The sequence below is a fragment of the Sander vitreus genome, chromosome 2 (genome assembly GCF_031162955.1).
Source record: "Sander vitreus isolate 19-12246 chromosome 2, sanVit1, whole genome shotgun sequence".
NCBI lineage: Eukaryota > Metazoa > Chordata > Actinopteri > Perciformes > Percidae > Sander > Sander vitreus.
In genome coordinates this window covers 12,988,800-13,010,425 of record NC_135856.1, presented here as the reverse complement: position 1 = coordinate 13,010,425, position 21,626 = coordinate 12,988,800, and the positions used below count along the sequence as shown (strand labels likewise).

At 39.6% G+C, this 21,626-nt stretch overlaps 1 protein-coding gene across 1 annotated transcript in view; it reads right to left on the bottom strand.

Moving 5' to 3' along the window:
- Positions 1-3,597: 3,597 nt before the first annotated feature.
- smc3 (structural maintenance of chromosomes 3) overlaps positions 3,598-21,626 on the bottom strand; it is a 33,486-nt gene continuing 15,457 nt past the window's right edge. The window contains exons 17-29 of the mRNA XM_078278733.1: positions 21,440-21,581; positions 20,680-20,830; positions 20,346-20,496; positions 17,753-17,906; positions 17,416-17,574; positions 16,194-16,301; positions 15,824-15,932; positions 14,580-14,827; positions 11,593-11,805; positions 10,512-10,703; positions 9,191-9,368; positions 6,783-6,889; positions 3,598-4,777 (exon numbers count right to left, since the gene is read on the bottom strand). Of these exons, the coding sequence (XP_078134859.1) occupies positions 4,706-4,777; positions 6,783-6,889; positions 9,191-9,368; positions 10,512-10,703; positions 11,593-11,805; positions 14,580-14,827; positions 15,824-15,932; positions 16,194-16,301; positions 17,416-17,574; positions 17,753-17,906; positions 20,346-20,496; positions 20,680-20,830; positions 21,440-21,581 (1,984 nt within the window). The 3' untranslated portion in view covers positions 3,598-4,705. The remainder of the gene's footprint in view (positions 4,778-6,782; positions 6,890-9,190; positions 9,369-10,511; positions 10,704-11,592; positions 11,806-14,579; positions 14,828-15,823; positions 15,933-16,193; positions 16,302-17,415; positions 17,575-17,752; positions 17,907-20,345; positions 20,497-20,679; positions 20,831-21,439; positions 21,582-21,626) is intronic.

Below are 21,626 nucleotides of genomic sequence, written 5' to 3'. Positions count from 1 at the left end.
GAATGAGATTGTATTTCCCCAGAGCAAAACATAAAACCCCAACTCTCATCGGTGATCTTTAGCTTGGCAGCCTGCAATCATCCATCACCACCACGTTCAGGTTCCAGCTCAGGCTTTGGGACAGTAATATGTTTATATAGGAACTTTTTACAGACCAGGATCACATGTCTGCGATAGGCACTGAGACAAGCAGACAGATGACAGACCGATCATCTAACAGGCAGATAAAACAGATGGATATGGAGATGACTTTGGGGCTGCGGAGAAAGATAGTCAGTCAGCCCGTCAGTCCTGTATGGCAGATGGACCACCATGAAGTGCAAGGACAGAACCAGTCTGTTCACAGGGCACCCTCCTCCTCCTCCTCCTCGTCCTCCTCCTCCACCGCAGTTAAAAAGCACCTGTTAGACAACAAATTAACTTGTTGACTGTAAAAAGCAGGACAGCTTTATGCCTGTTTTTATGATAATGAGCTTGATAATGGGATCTAGTATTATCTGTTCATTACTGTACTCCACATTCGGATACCAGACGGCAGCGTGGCAAGTGGATGGTTGAAAAGATATGGTGTTTATTGTCTGAGAATGGAGGGAAGAGGAGATGCAAAGAAGGGAGGATTAGGGAGTGGGAGAAAATGCAAAAGACATACTTTATTAATCCCTGAAGCTAAATAAAAAATTTTCACACTGTTATTAGTATATACGTTACACACAGGCTTGAAATACATTAAATGGGCTGCCTATGCCCATGGCGGTTGGCATCTCTCCAGCTACCAGTCCACACTCCGTATGTGGTCCATACAAGGACTTGAACCAGCAAGCCTCCGGTTCCCAAGCCAAGTCCCCACAGACTGAGCAATTTGATAATATATAATCAACTTATATTTAATAATCAAACTACAGGTCTAGAGGAAGTGTAGTCCTGAATGCTTCCCTAATAATGCCTTCCCTAATATATGCCTTTATGCCTAACAAAATACAACTTTCAACTAGATTTGTGGCAGTTCTTGGCTAACTGGTGCCGTATTACACTAACTTAACTGGCCATCTGATAAACTGGTAAAAGAACTAAATAGTTATCAACTTAGCTTCCAGCCTATATAGTAGCTGTAACCATTTAAAGTTACAAGAGTGGCACTTTAATTTCCTCTTAATGTGACCTCTAACTAGAACATCTACAGCATTATTTTGGAAGGTTGTAAGGCTAATCAAGTAGTTTACCAAGACGGTTATAGCTAGTTTGGCTAACTAGCTATCTTACTAGCCAAAGCTAATAAAGTCTATTAGCTAAAATGTAACAAGACGCATTTGTCTCAAAATAAGCTTCACCAATATATTTTGACATGCCACAGTAGGAAAAGCACAGGTGTAAATACTAACATTAATGATGGCTGAATTCCATTTAGCTGCTTCAGTTTCAGGGTCCTAAAATTGTGCATGGCTGAGCTGCACTTGTTTTTTTTTGGGATGAATTGTCCACTACAATTGGTGCAGAAAATGGCTTTCCTGTCTATTAAGATAACAAAACCGACAGAAGAAAAAATATGAGCTTTTATTTTTGTGAACACAGTTCACACATTTGAGAGAACACAGGGAGATGGAAAGAAAATGAAGAGGAGTTTTGAGAATATGGCAGAACAGATATGAAGCACAGGTCTTCCTGATCCTCATCATCTGACAACTGACTCTCCGACAGATACCTTGCAGGGTTGATAATATCTGGCAAGCAGAGCAACAGATCTGCTCTCTGCTGGCAGGCCCAGGCACAGAGGGATGAGGTGTTCTGTCAGTACCACAGCAGGCTCACTGACGTGTTGGCACCAGTCGTTTCTTTTTTTTGTTTTGAGGTCAGTGTGGTTCACATTTATTGGAATCAGAAAAACATCAAGTGCAGATAATATGGGTGATAACTTTATATGCAGGGCGAAATAACACACCTGTGTAAAAGGACAACTGAAGTCATACAATAAATATATAGCTGCATATTATACATACTACATTCTTGTTTATATGTACTAACATTCACTGTCATGAATTGAAACGACTACATCTGCTTTACATTAACGTTGCGTATTTTTAACACACGTCTGGTATACGCATCACTCTACTGTGTAAAATTATCTTTTGTTGTATATACCTGTGAGTATATATAAGAACAATAAATAACATCAATACGTAACTTTTATACCTGAAATCTCTCTTGTAGTTGGAAAGAGTGTTGCATTGTACTAAGACAAAATGTGGGCATCCTGGTGCACACCATGATAACAATGATATACTGGTGTGTTTTGTTTGTAAATAGTTATAAACTGTGTGCATTATTGCATCTCAGGCAATTGGAGCACTTATTCAGAACGTCATCTTCGATCATTGCCATTGTGTACTAAACTTCTGACAAACAGGAATGGAGTGTAGAAATGTAAATAGATGTTCCTTTAGAAAATGGCAGAGGAATAACAGCTAAGGAGTGAGATGGGGGGGGGGGTTGTTATTGCCTCACTTCATAAGTGTGAATTAGTTGAGAAAGCTGTAGGAGTGCAGTACAGCAGAGCGTGTGATGTAAAGCAGTGGTTACCAAGGTACAAAAGGTCTAGGGAGTGTTAACCAAAATATACCCATTATCTCACTCCAAAAGCAGATCAGAAATGTATTTCTGCTTTAGGTGATGTCTAACAATATAACTGATGTAATAAAGTGGAGTCCAAATATGAAAAACACCCTCTGACGTCACGTACCATGTGAGTCCTGGCGAACACACCGCGGGGAGATGCTTTGGATGTCCACGGTATTACAACACAGGTCCACCAATCCATCTCAGGAGGTCTTGACCTGTCAGATACGCCGTCAGTGCAAGGTGATGTTACACTAGAATGACAGCCGCGTATGTGCGACATGTGGGATCTCCCCTGACACACTGGGATGCAACATTATCATTGATATCAAAAACAGAAATATAACAGAGGTGTAAGGGCTGCGTAAGGAGTGCCAGATTCTGACCATGTGTCCACTGTGCCTCGATGCTCAATCTGAAGCGGGATGGAGTTTCCTTACCTAGATATTTTAAGATTAAATACACGCTTACTGTACACATAATATAAAGACACAGGTACCAAAATAATACAGAAATTATAAATACCAATATTATCGAATACAATCATGGAATATGAGAACACATGTTGAAATTCATCATTTTTGGTAAGTATGTGAATTCCTTGTTTGTGGATTCACTTTTTAAGAATATATTTGTAAATACAAGTAAAAAATAGGATCAATTCGGAACAGATTTGCCAAGCACGAATAAAAAAAATAAAAAAAGGTTCCAGCAACACAATTTTAGATTTTCAAATAATGATGTAAAGCCCTCTTGAAAAATGCATATTTTTCCTCAAAAGTTCAGACCTTTCCTCTGAATAAATACTGCTTTGACCATGTGAGGATGTCAGGTACCAATGGCACAGCACCACCTAGTGGTCTCATTAAGTAGGATGCAACTATGACAGTGTCATACAGTTTATTTTTTAAATCTTTTATTTTTTTTTATGTTTTCTAATTACATAAAATTAACCAAAACATTTAAAAAGCAGATTTGAAAACTAGGTGCAACATATGAGGAGTTTAATGCCAAACAATATATCCAGTTAGGAAATAAAGAAATGATAAATTACAACTTGGCATTCCAGAAAAGCATTTCAGGACCCAATAAGATATGGTTATCCATCACTGAATCCCTTCTGCTTTTTGAAATATTGACTGATGAAATCAGGGAGCTGTGTTCATTTCCACAACGGATATCTGGTGTTAGGATTTAAACCTTTCATATATTTAAGTGACCTAAAAACAGGAAATTACACAATACAGTAACAAAAAAAAAGAACCACAACCTTTAAACATTTTAAGTCATGTGGCTGGTTATGACATATACAAGTTAGAATTGTTTCACGGGTATAAAGAGTATACATTACAGAAACCTCAGAGTGAACAAAAACTTTTTCCGAGGGTGGCAGCAAAAACAAAAATCCAGATCAGCGCGAGACCCTCCCATCTCCACTGAGCTTTAACAATCTTTATCCAAGTATCAATATCAAAATTCAACTGTCTCAACTGTACACAAGATGATTTGCTTTCTGAAAAGGTCCTGAAGGTTTGTTACCTTTCAGAGCATCGGTGGTACTTTGCATTTCAAATAACAGATTACCAAAATTCAGCTTAAAACTATTGTTAGACAGAAAAATGTAACGCAGTAACACAAAAGGTTGTGCTCTGGAGGACCTCTTTAGACTTAATTCATTTCAGTGTAAAACAACTACACTTGTAAGTTGTCAGTGTGATCCAGTGTTGTTGATAAACAGAGGCACAGCAATGCAAGTAAATGTGACAAAACAAATGTCCCCTGCACGCAGATTTTTTAGCAAAACCTTTTCCTCAAATTTGTAGTTTCAGCCTGGAATGATGTCAAAGGTAAACAGTAAATATCAGTTATTTCGAGCTGGGATTTTCTGAGCATATCCAATTTAATCCACTCTTTGGAGATGGTCTGAGAAGCATAAGACTTGCTGCATTGTTTATCTTTAACAAAGACTAAAATAGGTTAGTGGACTGAGTGAGAAATTGATGTCTTTGGGCCCTGTTGTGGAAGTCTTCAAGCTACGCAGTGCACTGTAGAGGAGGAAGAGGCGGCGGGAAGGATGATGAAGAGCTGAGAACTATTAACCATGGGTGGTGTCATCCTCCACAAAGTCTTTGGCCTGCTCCGCTGTGATCACATCGATGTGACTCACCTACACACACACACACACACACCAATCAATGCCTCCATTATAGCCACTCTGACGAAGCAGTGATCATTTATGTTAAGCCACAGGAGGCTCAGCAGAAATCAACCTAGCTTGCAGGGAAAATTGTGAATTAACAGTAAACATGATGATACACTGGCAGATATTGGAGTAGAACTTGCTCTTTTTTAATCCAAAAGCTTGTACCAATTTGTATGTTACAGTCATGCCAAGCAAACCTTACTATGACTAAGCTGATAGTAAACTCTATTTGTTTGCAACACTACAAAACTCTCACTGCACACTTGACTCACCCATCACAGACACTACTGATTTTGGGTTGAGTTTGTGTGTTGTGCCTTTATGCTGAATCGTGCTTTAAAGTTTAATCTCAAACAACTCTACAACTGCATGTTCAATCGTATCTTTAGGAACATGGCACGGATTATGTCAGCGACAGACAGCTAATGGAACAATATGGTTTTTGAACAAAACTGGAGGTTTTACAATGGCATAAAAGCATAAGCTGTAGCAGGCTGTGGTTACAGTCATGACAAACCCTAAACCCTCACCTTAAAGATAAAACAAACATACAGCATGGCATCACGAAGCCCCCATGAATTCTCCTCCCTAATAATAAAGTTCTCTTTCGCTCTTTGCATGCCCCAATTCACAGAAGCACTAATGGAGAATAATTCAATGTCTTGAAATTAGCCGTCAATTAGCCAGGATTCGTCAACTTTGAAACTAGGTTCTTAACTGTAACCATGACACCCTGCTGGCCCAAAAGGTTAATAGTTTTGTACAGGATAAATGGGATATTTACAACATATTCTTCACTACCATTACATTTTGCACTTTTATATCCTGAAGAGTTTTCAGCTAGATATTTTTTGCTGCAGATGCACTGTTGAGCAGGTTCTCCTAAAGTTGTATTGTTTGTTAAATCTTAAAAACAGCAAAATCTGCTAAATGAAAGTGAATTTGAATTTGTATTATTTTAGAAATGTTTTAACACTGTTAAAGCTATAATGCGTAGTTTCTGTCGCCCCCATGATAGAAGCCTTCTGTGATTGCACACGCCCCCACCCCTCCCCCACGCAGTTGCTAGTAGTGAAGGAGCACACAGAGGATAAAAAAAAAACAAAAAAACATGATGGAATCTTCTGAACATACAGTGGGGCAAAAAAGTATTTAGTCAGCCACCAATTGTGCAAGTTCTCCCACTTAAAAAGATGAGAGAGGCCTGTAATTTTCATCATAGGTACACTTCAACTATGAGAGACAAAATGAGAAAAAAAAAAAAAACAATTCAGAAAATCACATTGTAGAATTTATTTGCAAATTATGGATTCAGTCTTCCCAGCCTGGTGCAGGTCTACAATTTTGTTTCTGGTGTCCTTTGACAGCTCTTTGGTCTTGGCCATAGTGGAGTTTGGAGTGTGACTGTTTGAGGTTGTGGACAGGTGTCTTTTATACTGATAACAAGTTCAAAAAGATGCCATTAATACAGGTAACGAGTGGAGGACAGAGGAGCCTCTTAAAGAAGAAGTTACAGGTCTGTGAGAGCCAGAAATCTTGCTTGTTTGTAGGTGACCAAATACTTATTTTCCCGAGGAATTTGCAAATAAATTTATTAAAAATCCTACAATGTGATTTTCTGGATTTTTTTTTCTCATTTTGTCTAGTGTACCTATGATGAAAATTACAGGCGTCTCATCTTTTTAAGTGGGAAGACTTGCACAATTGGTGGCTGACTAAATACTTTTTTGCCCCACTGTAGCTATACTGAGAAATACAGAGAGAGTTGAGTGGAGCTGATAGTCTTAATTCGATTTGTATCAACTCATTTGCCAATGGCTTGAATGTAACAGACGTTCATTAATATCAAAAAGTTACGCACTAAAGCTTTAAGATCCTACACGTCTGTGAGAAAACCTCTTCAGATAAAATTGAAACTTGAATGATCCTTGACAACTGGGCAAATCCTGCCCTTTAGCAGAAGACTCACCTTGTTTCTGAATTTGACACCGTAGAACTTGTCCGCCGACTCGAGCAGCTCAGGCCTGAAGGTCGTGGTGATGAACTGGGCGTGGCCTGCCAGCTCAACGATCATGTCTGATATTGACGTGTAATACAAAGAGAAAAGTGATTTCGACTTTCTTATATTTTGTGTCAAAGACAGACAAAATATCTTAGGACTGATGATCTGAGGTAAATAAACTATTTTCATTATTAAAATAAAGGAAAATTTCAAAAACCTCTGTATTACACTGTACCAGACCTGCCAACCTTGAAAATATTTATTTATTTATTTTTTGAGTAGGAACTTATTGATTTATTATCGAAGTTCTGGTTGATGAACACGGCGGCACGCACGCGCAAAAAATGTGCCATTACCGCTGTCTTTGATCATCTTTGTATCGTTTAGTTCACATGCTTACCAATCACTTCACCTGGTCCTAGGACATAGTCATAGCCCAGGTTACTTATGATCTCTATAATAACCTTACCCTCCATAATGTTCCTACAGTAGCCTAAAGTCTTATAATAGTCTCCAAAATACTGTAATACTTTTATAGTATGTCCCAAAATACTAGGCCTATAGTAGCCTATTTCTATAAGATTACTATAATATTGTTCCAAAATTGGCCTACTATACGATTCCTATAATTCTTTTTCGTGATGGTTTGTACAGCCTAGGCAAACAAACACGAACAATATTACAGGATACCCCCAGGATCCTCCAACTTAAATTCAAGGCTTTTTAAGACCTTTTTAATACCATTAAAATGAAATTCAATACCAACTTCGTACCCATTCCGAAGTATGAGTGGAAAATGTCAAATCTGTATACATTTTAAACCCTAGAAAATAATTATGTACAAGTATGCTACTTGAATTAAATAAAACATTTTATTTAAATTATCAGTCATATTTAATACAATTTATGGGATCATAATATAATCCAATAAAATAAGATATATTACACTGCATAATGAGCACTTTTACTTTTGGTAAAGTATATTTTGATAATACTTTTGTACTATTACTTAAGGAAGATGTTGAATGCAGGACTTGTAACTGACAATTAATTTGTAACTCTACAACAGTTTTCTACTTTTACTGCAATACATGATCTGAGTAAGTCTTCCACCTCTGTAAATCACCAACAACAGTCGTGCATGAATACCTGCAGCAGTGTTTAACACTGAAAACACACAGCTCAGTTCCCTGCCGGTCTTTAACGTTCCCAGCCGGTCACTTCGTCATCTAAACAGTCCACTCACAGTGAAGTCCTGCACGGATCAACAGATGTTAAGAGTCCGGCGGCTGCTCGCTCCGTTTGTTATAAGACGCACACCGAGCAGATTAATGCGCTCACAGATCCAATCTTTGCAGATGTTACCACTCGGTGTTTGGCTAGTTAATAAGCCGTTAGCCTGTTAGCTTGAGCTTTGTCTGAAGGCGCTGAGCGGCCAGCCAGGCTCCGACACATTCTGCACATCCTCCGCTCCGTTTAACCGCTAACGAACTGGTACCAGTCAGAGAGGCGTGTTTACTTTGTGTCTCGGTCCTCCGGTGCGTCCAGCGACGGGCTCCGGTTTTTAATTAGCCTACATTAGTAACAGTTAATTTTGTTAAGTATGAACTTAATCCTAGGAAAGGCTTTTGTAACGAAATCCAAGACTTTGTATACCAAATTCAAGGCTTTATTAATAATATAAATAATATTTCTCCAAAAGTTGACAGGTAGGCTATGTAAATTAATTCATTTCACCTTTCTACATCAAACCCATTTACCTTTGCAAGCACGGTCCTTCCTTTGGGAAACCAAACAAATGGGAATGAGAGAGGAATAACACTTGCATTTGATGCTTTCGTTTTGCTATCAGTAGCAGATATCCCCGCTTGACATTTAAGAGGAAGGAACCCAACGCCGTGCTTGGTCGTACTCTTTAGTTGTTTTTTTTTCCAGCATGCTTATGGCTGCTACGCTGTTTTAGCTTACTACCATCAAGTGTTAGACTGAGACGCGTCAACGAGTGAACTCAAAGCAGTCACCTGATTTTTGCGTAGTTTAAAGTGACAAATCGTATCACCGTATTTCGATGTCAAAATGCCTATCTACTAAGCAAAATGTCTACAGGTTGGCAGGTCTGCTGTACTTATACTAAACTAACCCCTTTCCCAAAAGACAACAGGCTATAAAACTAAAAACCCTTTGTTATGCTACGCAATTAGAAATACCACAATACAGAGAATAATAAAAATAAAACTTGTGCATTAGGAGGTGTGTTTAATTAGTGCGTTGTGAAATGTGAACACGAATGTGCGTTAGCATGTTGGATGTTTATCCATCATATGTAAGACATTCACTTAATTCCCTCTCTACATATATTTAAACTAGCACTTTACCTGAGACAGCCTTCCTGTGCTGGGCGTCGAGGGCTTGGTCAATCTCATCAAACAGGTAGAAAGGAGCGGGGTCACACTTTTGGATGGCAAATATCAGTGCCAGAGCCACCAGAGACTTCTGACCTCCAGACAGCTGCTGCATCTCTCTCATCTCACCCTGCTTCCCTGTGAACGACACCTACACGGGACAGGGGAGGTTGGTTGTTAGACACGAGGCAGAAACACGCAGAGAGATTTGTTAATTTTACTTATTGGTTTTAATAATAATAATAATAATAATAATAATAATAATAATAATAATTATTATTATTATTATTATTAGATTCTGGTTCGGATGATCAAACCGATGAACAGAATGCTTCTGTGCTGTTATGGCAGATCTACTAACAGATACATTTAGAGTGAAGAGAATCGGGTATTACTCATCGCATGACTAACCACCTTATGCCGCATTCCATTTACCTCGCAACTCGGTTTTAACAAGGTCAAAGTCGTAAACACGCCCCCTGACCTCGGATTTACGAGCTCGGACAACCTCGCAGTAGCCCGAGTTCAAAATCCAACATGGCTGCCCCCTGTATCAACAGTTGTGAAAAGCTGCAGTAACATAAAGTTATAAGCACTTCTGTCTTATTTGTGTCACTAAATCAGTCGTTCACACAGGCATGTTCAACTTCTATCTGTGGACATGTTGTGACGCTGTTTGCATGCACAAAAAACGGCGTAATGCGTTGTTATCAACTGGTATTGCTAACAATAGCTAACCGGGCTAGAGCTAATGAAAACAATGAAAATCCGACTTTTGAATACAACGCATTCAACTCGGGTATGACGTCATTCCCAGCTCCGGCTTCCGAGTTCCAAGGTAAATAGAACGCGGCATTGGTCCTGCTTTGTAGCGATAGATCAGGCTTGTTGATGATAGTCCAGAAATACACATTCACATGTTTCCAGACAAAAACTCCAGGAAACTCTCATACACTAGGACAATGTTATACCCTTGCAATGCTTACCGTAGTTCAGTCTGAATGTGTGAATTACAGTATATAATGTGAATACTACAAGAAATGCACCAGAGACCTCACCGTTCTACATTTTCTTACCATTTTACATTACAACTGCCTTACAGTAATAGAAAATACAACTTTAAATATAGTTTAAAAACTAAATCAAAGAGATATTGTCATTTCAACACCTTTGACTCGGATTTAAAAACATAAATAATACTTTGTGTAAGAAATTGCTGTACATGTTGAATTACTGTTATAAAAGGAAAAGCACTCTCAGTCAAAAGGGATGAAATGAATAAAAAGACTCTTACCCTGATGCCGACTCCAGTGAACTGGTCCACTGAAGGAACGCTGCTCTGTGAACCGGAGCCCCTCTCACTATCTGCACCACCCTCTCCTTCATCTTGAGACTGGCTGCCTTCAGCATCACCCTTCTTCATCACCAACGTAGCTTTGCCACCTGGAACCAGCTTCTGGAAAACCTCACTGAAGTTCTTTGACACCTGAGGGAGAGAAAACATGACAAGAAGAGGACCAAAGTGAATATTAGTCATATTTGTCAGATTAGAAAATGTGCATCTAATGTGAGGTTTAAGCAAAATATTATTCTTTTCTAAAAGTACAACTATGAGAATAAATATTAAGTGGAATAATTTATCAGATTGTTAAAAAAGAGAATTAAAAAAAAATATATATTTTTAACACAAATAAAATGTTCAAACATTAAAACTGCAATACTCTTCTATTTCCGTGGTGGCAGTGTTTCAACAGCTGAAATTGTCATTACATATATTGTTTTTACATATTTAATTGATCTAAAGAAAAGCTGATTGTGTAACACAAAGTAGTAGTTTCCACAAATAGAGTTAACCTGTTATACTATTAACTGTGAGGCTACGTGCAAATGCAGATGTCTAAAAATCACTGTTTTAGTAGTAGAGTGTGAGTGTGTGTGTGTGTGTGTGTGTGTGTGTGTGTGTGTGTGTGTGTGTGTGTGTGTGTGTGTGTGTGTTTAGTAATGATTTGTTCATTCATATTTTCTGCAACACTTGGATCACTTGAAGATGCTGACTGGCAAAACTGCCACTAATTCTCTACACTGGTATAATATTGCCCAATTTAACTGTAGGTGCCATATTCTATAAATATACAGGATTGCATTGACTCTTATATCTTATGCCAGAGCTCCACTGTAGGCCATAGCCAAGGGGATTAAAAACATGCATGTCTGAGAAATATTCAATAAGCCACCTACAGGCTACATCTGTGTTGTCTTGTCATGTTAACCCATTAGCTGACTGATATATGACAGACTTTTGCACGAGCTAAGTGATGTCAATGAATGTATGCACCCATCTGGACACTTTGAACAGGGTCTGACGTGCCACGTACCTGTTTGAAGGTGAGCTGGATGGCCTCATACTTGCGCAGCTCCAGAACGTTCATGAGCTCCATGATAGATTTGTAGCCACGATCCAACTCATCCTGACGCTTGATTAGCTTTTCCTTTTGCTCAGAGAAGTTGACAAACTGATCCAGAGCTTTCTTGTTGACATGACTGTACTTCTTCAGCTCTGTGTTGCACTGCTCCAGTTTTCGGAACAACTGTTGGAGAGGAAAATAGGAAAGATTGAATTGTTATAATTTTAAGGTAAATCAAGCTGGTATGTTTAAAATACCTCTCAAAACGTGCTTGTTTTCAGAGTCTTGTCTGTAATGTGGCTTTGAAGTATTATAATAATAATAGCCTTTTTATTTATTCCATTCTTCTCCATATTAGTCAGACTGTTTTTTTGGTTGCTATACATCATTTGTCCCTTTTTATTATTCCTGGTAAATAAGTTTTAAATACACTATAAAACCCTAAGATTAAGATTCTTAAGTTAACGATTTAATGTTTTAAGATATATACATTGAGAGGCAGTGGAGGAAAAATGCATGCCTGCTTGAATTAAAATATTCTTATCTAATGTTTTGAAAACTTAATTTAGCATTTTTGCTGTTATTACACCTACAGTGCCAGCTAATTTTGCAGAAATGATTTTATTATTTGTTTAGGGATTTTTTCCCCCCACCGAAATATGCAAGCAGAATTCTGCCAACAAACTTGTGTATCATCTTGATAGATTTTGCAAAGCTAGACAGTGAGCTGCTAGTATTAAGAGTGTCCACTTTTAGACTTTAAACAAGGACATAAATTCAGATCCATTATTCATTTCAGTACAAGTATGACCTGATTAGGAAGCAGCTTTGCCTGGATCAAAAGTGGTATGCACTCTACAAACTCTCAAACTATAAATGTATCCATCTGAATCACTAATGACCGAGGGAACACAAGCAAGCGCCATTATTACTTGGCCTTCTAATCCACTTCTGCAATCAATGGCACCATCTTGCCCCCGAGCAGTCCGTGTCCTGTGGAGAGCGATTAACTATGTGGAGTGTTTATCAGACAGTGTGAGGCTATTTTCAGCACTGTCAAGACGGGAAGATGACACATACATACACAGACACACACAATGCACACACTCAGACACTTATTAAAGATGCAGCCAAGTTCACTCAACTCAGAGTCTGTGCTCCCAGAAGCAGCTGGCTGAAAGAAAATCAGAGACCGAGCACTATCTAGTGTCTGAGTCACTGGTGAGTGGGTGGGATGTGATGGTTGGGTCTTATTCCTTAGGAGATCTGACTCTATCCGTGTGTGTATGTCCGCACACTAATAAGCTTGATACAGGAGTAGGATTGGATGCACAGAAAAACTAGATCTTCATAGTTATTGTTAGTGCTGGTGTTGTTATATCTTTAGTGTCGATGTGAAGTATTTGTACTACAGTATGTAAGTACTATTTTTTATAGCAACAACTGCTCAAGTGACTGTGTTATAAAAAAAGCTCATAGCTCAGCAAGGAAAGACTGTCTGGGGACAATCAGACAGACAGTCTTTCCTTGCAGTCTTGAGTACAAATTTCCCACTTTGTTACCTAAAATATTCACTTGATTTGTCTTAGATTGCTAAAGCCTCATTTTAACTTCAGATAAACTGTGGAACGTATGTTGTTTTGCAAAGGACTGTGTATTTCATCGCTTACTTAATTGAAAGCATACAGGCACCTGACTATTATTTTAAAGATCCAATATGTAATATTTTTACTGTAATAAATCCAAAAATGACCCCCAATGTGTCATCAGATATTAAGGAAACATGCTAAGTTGAAATACTATCTTTTCTGACAACAATGCTAACGCCAGTATTTTCTCCTTTTGAAATTTCCGTTCCGTGACGGAATTTCTGTTTGTGTTTTGGCCTGTGTGTTGATATCAACTGTCCAGTTTGTCAGCCAGGCCGGGTTGCCAGATATACCTGTAAACACGTAAACCCAGCGCGCTACAGCTGTAACGTCAGTCCAGCCATGAAAACAGCAAACAAACGAACAGGATCAACGAAAACAGATTCTACCCGACCTTAAAAAAAAAGAGGCATTTTTCTAGCAGTTGCGTGACCAGAGACATTACAAACCCCGGGTAAATATTAAAGATGTATTTGTAAGATGGAGACAGTTTAGAGCCCAAAAGGACGCCGAGTTGACTAATTTCCTCCTAAAGGTGAGCATTAGCTTCATTCTAATTTATCACGACTACAAGGGACGGGCATTTTATGTCATTTCAACATTTGTGTAACGTTACTCATATTGAATTATATAGCTAGAGTACCCAAGTTGGTTACTCGCAAAAACAATTGAGACACAGCCAGTAAAGTGATCCCGACTGGTCCTAACGCCGCCATGCTAACCCTGCCATGCAACCAGGCAAGCGGGCCACGGCTGTTTACAACGTGAAGCCCGTTCAGCGGCCGTAGCCGACAACGGTGAAGTAGTTTAAGCCAAGAAAGGGGGGCTGTAAATCAGGAAGAGAGGACTGTGAGTTTGCAGTGTGTTTAGAGATTGCTGCCCTAATTCTAAGCCAATAAAGTGTGTTCAGTCGGGTGGAGAGGATGGCAAGGTAGTGGTATTTTTAGCGGTTCTCACCGTAATTCTAAGCCCGAAAAAGTGTGTCTGTCAGTTGGCTACAGAGCTCCCCGTGAGCACGGACTTTTATGACTGTCAATATAGCCAGCATCTAACGTTAGCGACTCCACTGTGCTGTGAAGTAATGTCTGGCTATGTGAGACAAGCATCTAGCAACATTGTTGGATGCTGCAGTCTCAGCCTGGCAACCTCCGTCAACTTCGAGTCTGGGGAGGAGGGGGCGACGACGCTCTCCATCAACTATTTTAAACACTAGCTGTCAGTATTACATATTGCACCTTTAAGACAGAAAAATGTGTGTGTGTGTGTGTGTGTGTGTGTGTGTGTGTGTGTGTGTGTGTGTGTGTGTACCTGTTTGAGTGTGAGGGTCTGGTACTTCTCAAAGGCCTCCTGAGGTAGCGAACCAAGCTCTCTGATCTTCTTCATGCACTCCTCCTTCTTCTTGAGCAGCATGCCCTGCCTGTTAGTCATCTTCTCCAGCTCCTTGGTATCGTGGTTGATGGCATCATTCTGCTCCTTCTCAATGTTCTTCCAGCGGTCCATGCTCTTTATGTGGTCCTTGATCTCCCCCTCTGTCTTGTCAACCAGAGAATCCAGATCTGGGAAAGACATTGGAGGAGGCGGTGAGGTTGTGCAGTAATAGAGACAGTTTCATTCCAAATAAAACATGAGTACATTAACCCATGGCTCAGAAAATTATAAATACTGTCACAGGCTTCTAAAAGTTACTGAAATTAACTTTTCAAAAGTAGACTGCTGCATGAACTAAATACATGGGTTTCATCTTCATTCAGTGGCCACAACTACTCCATTTGGCTTTACAACAGTCATCAACATCCTGCTAACATGGAGGCTATTTCTCCCACCTTGTTAAGAGAGAGACAAAAGAAAACACTGATTGTTTAATGAATCATAAATGGAAAATTGGCATGCAAAGATAAGGTCATGCAGTGAATATGTCTTTACTTAGTTAGTGACAATGATTAAATATGAACCCATAAAAAACAATTATATTCAGCAACAAGTGTTATAGCACCACGAGAACATTTATACAACAGCCAGGCGCTCTCTGGAACAACACATTAGCCACATTGTGAGTTGATCCCATCACAGCGATTCTCCCCATCTGCTGGTGGTAGCAACCCATTGAGGACAGTTTCTGAATTTAGATTCCTCAGTGACAGCAACTTTTGGGCTCAATAGATATTAAATCAGTTAAGATTACTTAAGATACCAGACAGTTGCGAAAATCTTTGTTAGCTGTTGGAAATATACCTAACGATATATATGGCTGTCAAGGAGTGACCAGTACTGCATAAAAAGGCTGCTTAAATCAATTATACAATCCAAAAATCATCATATCTGTCACTTAATGCATCTTGATATCCATTTTTACTTATATTCTGGCCTTTTCTTCATGTATTATAAGTATCAGTGTATATGTGTATGTGTGTGATGATCTGGATGAATTATCAGAAATTATATTTTGTTTAAGGGTCCTGAGGGAAAAGTGTGTGTGCACTTTTTTTAACTGCTTATCTAAACTTTAGGCTACTCTCAATACCCCAGTGTTGTGTCTTTGGTACAATGCGTACCTTCTGATCGTGCCAAAGTCTCTTTGACACGTTTGTTGATGCCGTCCAGCTCAGATGTTGTGGCTGTGAGCACTGTGCCTCCCTCAGTCTCTCGCAGCTCATTTAGCTCCTGTGTTAATGCAAATTAGGTCACATCAAAAAAAGAGGGTCATACAAATTCAAACACCTCTGACAAACAAAACCTTTGAACTTGTTGATTCTGCATACAAGTATGTATAATTGGATTTAAGAATAACAAAAAAGAACCAAACAGCACTTAACATAAATTTTACATTACCCTATAGAAAAATGATTCCGTATGCAGAGCCTTACTATGAGATGTATGACTAACATATGAATAATTCGAGGGAGTTTAAAAGGGACAGCGTACCTGCTCCACTTGGTCAAGACGCTTTCGTAAGTTCTCGTTGAGATACGTTTCCACTCTGGTCATTATGCCCTCCAGCTTAATCCTCTCGTTCAACAACTGTCTGTTGTCCTGTGGGTAGATAGGGAGTCAACACACAAAATACAAATGGTTACTCTTTGCCAAATGCAGACAAAACAAGACATTGGTATATTTTCAGTAACTCCATATGTAAACATTTTTAACTAGGTTTTATCTTGCTCCGTGTTTTAAATGGAAGAAATCTGCCACATCGAATGCGCAATAAGAGAGCCAGAAATGTGAGTAATGTTAAGTGAAATAATATCTGCCTTTGACATCTTATACAGATTGCTATAATGTGACAACAACTTCCACTTCTCACACAACACTGAATAAAGATGTTGCTTAAAATTGTATATAAGCAGTCTCTGGGTAGTATCAGCTACATCTGTGGTTATTTGTGAACAAGGACACTCGTACATGCAGTCTTTGCCCCACAATTGTAAACAAACCCCTCTGTGTGTGGGTTCACTTAAGTCCAGGCAAATGCCATATTAACAATAACTCCTAACAAAGTCTTATGTCGCAAACAATATATCTTGACAACCGCCAACAATGCAGAACCAAACATGAAAGGATCCATGGTGCGGGGGCGGAGATGTTGCACAACGATAGTGAGAATGGCTGAGAGTTCATTGAGGTAAGAGCTGAGAGCAGCTGGCAGTGAAAGTGAGAAGGAGGGGTTAACACTGGATCACAGGAACAAACACACAGATGCTGCCTGCTATTCTCACCTCAGTCAGGTCATTTGAATACACTAACAGGAGGCGGAGAGGGAGGGGAAACAGAAAACAACAAAAAACAGATTCTCTGAACTACATATAAGCAGGTGTGGGGGGGGGGTAGTAGCTAAACCACCAGTTTAGCTACACAGTGATTTTCTAAAAGGTTTCTGAACCAAATGATCCTTCAAATCCATGTCCCACATTATGGCTGAATCAAACATTGTAGGTTTTTGTTGCGCCACATAATTGAGACGTCATACATTTGAATATCAAATCTAATATATCTCACCGCCTCGGTACAAAACCATTTTTAATTGTTTTCCCGATCCAAGACAAATCTATATCAGGGACAGAAATCCCTGTGACTGTTGGTTATTTCAAAGATCCTGCATATAAAAATAGACACAGATCATAAGTCTCTGTCCAATCCTCCTGCTGACCTGCTGGAGTTGACGGATCTCATCGTTGAGGTCATCGACACGCCTCTGGTCCTCCAGGCTGAGCTGAGAGAGCAGATCTGTACCGAGCTCGGCCTTCAGTGACTCCCTGGTGGACTCCATCGCATGGAGGCTGGCCTCCAGACTCTGGAGACTGCGTTGCTGTAGAGGAAGGAAGAGTCAGACATCAGTGCATAGCACATACAGACTGAGCTAGGAACAGGCTGAACCCGTCATAGTGCATGCAACAAAGAATATTCAATTTGTTCAGGTCTTAGTGACCTTGAACTCTGGGCTGGTATAGAAGCTTAAATGATGATATCGTGACAACATCAGTCACCTTGGGCATGAATGTCTTCTCTGACTGCTGCCTCTTCTCCTTCAGCATCTTCATCTCTGACAGAATACTGTCTCTGGATGCCTTAAACTTCCTCTGCTGTGTCTCGATCTGCTGCATTTGGTTCATCAGTTGGTCGATCTCATTGTTAATGCGTGGAGGCAGGGATTAAGGACGTATCAGACAATGTTTATTATGGACGAGCATTTTCATTTGCATTACCTCTGTTGCACTGCCTAGTCAAGACTAGACTGCCTGCGAGTCAAGTCAATATTTTTTATACAGCCTTGTTACGAGAGGTCTATTGAGTAGTTAGCTGATAGGGCGAGTGACATTAATGGGGGGGAAAAAAGGAGAAAAAAAACTCAGACAAGCAGTAGATGTTGCATGGACATAAAAGATCAACATAATAAAATGACAATTACTAAACTAACAATCAGGATGACAAAATTGTAGATTGTAAACATATATGAAGAATGGGCGCACATTGCATTTTCCTTTTGCAAGACTCACAAGGCTGAAACACTAAATACTGTTCATCCACTCAGTATAGAGTAGGACAAAAAAAGCATTATCCACAAATTAACCAAAAACAGAAGCATCAGAACATAAAAAATGTCACAGGACAGCTAGTAGGCTTTTTAGTGCAACAGAGTGCTTCAATAATGTGATTGGCCTTCTAAGGCAAGACTGGCATCATTGATATCAAGGCAGAGGATTAAGAGGGGCGGCACGTCACATCAGTAATCTAATTTAACAGACCAGCTTATTGATCGTCCAGGACTACAACACTCTTAGGGGCCTTTGAGGTTCAACTGGACTCAATAAACACTGAAGCCAATCAATCTGCTGATTTAAAAAGAGCTACTGAAAGTCAGAGGGCCGACTACCCTGCTGTTGCCCAGAGCAGATGGAAAGAAATAGCTGGTTTAAGGCCATCTGATCAGAGTTTTCAAAGCTGACATCAGGTAACTGCCCTGAATTAAATTAAATAAATAAAAAAATCTAAGTAAAAGAAACCTGCATTGACCTCTTTGATGACCATTTAATCTCTCATGAATAAAATACAAATCAGGGGTATTTGACATAACCAAGTTGTTAAGAGTTGTAGCAGTTATGAGCAGTCACAACGCAAGAGCCCTACTGCGTGACCTCAATACTTTCACTGCAATGCGGTGCTGGTGGCAAAATGAAAACTTAAAATAGAAGGGATGTGTGAGGTGCATCAGTGTAATCTCATGTTTATCGACAGGGCAGAGGTGGAGAGTGAACAAGAAGAGGCTTTTAAATAATGAATCTGTTCTCTGACTCATCGCTGCAGGACTTAAGGACTAGCACCATGTCATCCATCTCCCCTGCCTACGCACACATATATACACAATCACCAGGTGCACACATTAAACCGCATACGCAGTCACACAGGTGTGCAAATACACATATAATCATACCTGGGCGGAAGTGATCATATCCATAAAAAGACCGTATATGCCAACCCAAATCCTCTCTGATCCCCCTGTTTTGCCTTCATCAGCTGTCCAGAATTGAACCATACACTAATCCTTCTTGACCTGCTTAGACCGTCTTATTGCACCCGAGTAAGACTGGGTGAAGTAGCTACATAACCCAGATGATTAATCTGCATTTAAAATTCAGGTTCAGTCATGCGACATTATCACACTGTAATTGAGTGAAGACTGCACTCAAGGATGTTTCAATGGAGTTCCTAGACAAGAGAAAGGCTCATATACACTGAACAGTGGTATATGAATTATAATAATTCTTTATCAACAGACGGATGACTGTGTAAAGGTCTTTTTAAAAGGCAGATATTTTCGGTTTCCAACACACTAACAAAATATTGACTGTGCACGATGTTCTCTAAAGCTGAGTGAAGAATGCCAATATCACAAGTGCCTACAGTTTATCACACTTACTGCTTTCTTTCAGTGTATTCCAGACAACAGCCGTGCATTGCCTGCTGTCCTTAAAATATATATATTTAAATACATGATTTTATGCAAACTGAAAAATATGTCAACTGTAAATCTAATTTGGAAAAACTACTTCCAACTGAAACTCATCATTTAACATTTTGGAAAAATAGGCCATTCTACCCTGATAACTGAAACACTTTCATTACAAGATAAGAAACAGATTTCTGACTAACTGTATTCAATTTCTATAAATATAACAATATTTCAAATGGGATGAAGTCTTAAATAACGTTAAATAATTCATTTTCAAAAATGTCATGTACTCCTTCAACTACTTCCTGTTTACCCCATGGGATGAAAACTGACAAAATAATTGTTGGTATTCATTTGTGACCCAACCCATTTTGTTAAAATCAATACATCTCAATGCCAGCCAACAGAAAGAGACCTTTCTAATCTTCATTGAAACGCCAACAGATTTCCGTTGTAAGTAATACCGCAACGTCTGCAGCACTGCTAGCCATGCAGGGACTTTTTAAAACTCTAATACAAATCTCACAATGAAAACAATTTCAAATGTGTCCGACTTCAGAGTGCACAGTTTTTCTGTGGGCATTGATGATGTAATATTATATTTTTGAGATATAATTAAAAGGATATGTTCAATGTTCCTGCGCAGGTTCTCATTGAGCTTGGCCTCCAGCTCACCCAGCTCCTCCTCAGCCTTCCTCATGTCTTTCTGCAGCTCCAGGCGAGACTTTCTGGTATCGTAGTAGCCTCCTGTCAGGGCTCCACGGTGGCTCACCTGGTCACCTAGAAGGTCACAACACAATGTTCCGAATATAAGAGATAAAAGGTTTCTACAGTACTGGAATTACAATGACATATAGTCCTTAAAAATAAAAAATAAAGTATGCTACACAAAAAGCTCAGCCACAAGGCACTACTTCTTGTGGTAGTGGTATATGCTACGCTGTGTATCACAGGTCAGCTTACCCTCCAGAGTTATACAGTCCATGGTGAAAGCTCTGGCCAGCTGGGTGGAAACTTCCATGCTGCGACAAATCAGGGTCTTCCCAAACACGTGCTTGAAGGCCTTGTCAAAGTTGGTGCTGTAGCGTAGCTTGCTGATCATGGGAATAGCGTCCTTATGGGGCAGAAACACGTTGGTATGAATTCAGTGGTATGGCTCATGTATCCAGCTAATTTATATAGCTCTCGTTAATGTATTGTGTAAAAAGTCATTTCATTTTATATTGTATGGGGCGTTTTCTTTTGCGGGGTGCAAATGTTCCACCTAAACAAGTTCCTTCCCCAGAATATTTTGCAGAGCCACCGTCGCTGTGTCCGGAGCTTAGCACCGCCCAAGACGATTGTGATTGGTTTAAATAAATGCAAACAACCCGTTTATTCCTGGAATGTTGTGTGGACTAGCCAGACCTTCCTCTGCAGCGCTGTGGCGAGGTCTGGCAATGAAAGACTATTGAATGGGTAACAGTGGAATATATGGTTGGTGTAACTGGGAAAATTGAGTGAGCTCACTGTGGCCTCATGTCCCAAGGGGGATGAAGTTAGGATTAAGTTAGAGTAGGTGTATGGTAGTTATACCTCAAGGTAGCAAAATCAAGTAGGTTTTTAACATGCATGAATACAGTTTATTGTATGTTAATGGTTTCAGAGTTAGTTTTACACATTTGCTGTCAGGGTCTAAATGTACTGCCTACAGTACCAGGTGCAACGTATGCATGTTCCTTACATTGGTCTCTGGGTAGGCTGTGTCCCTGACATCAAGCTTGGTCAGGGGCAGGAATGTGACTTCTCCAGGCAGGTTCATTTTGTTGAACTCCATTAGTATTTTGGTGCTGACCTCGTCAGTCTCCACAATGTGATAAAACAGTCTGGGGGAAAAAACATGACATGAGCAGATAGGCAGAGATACGACA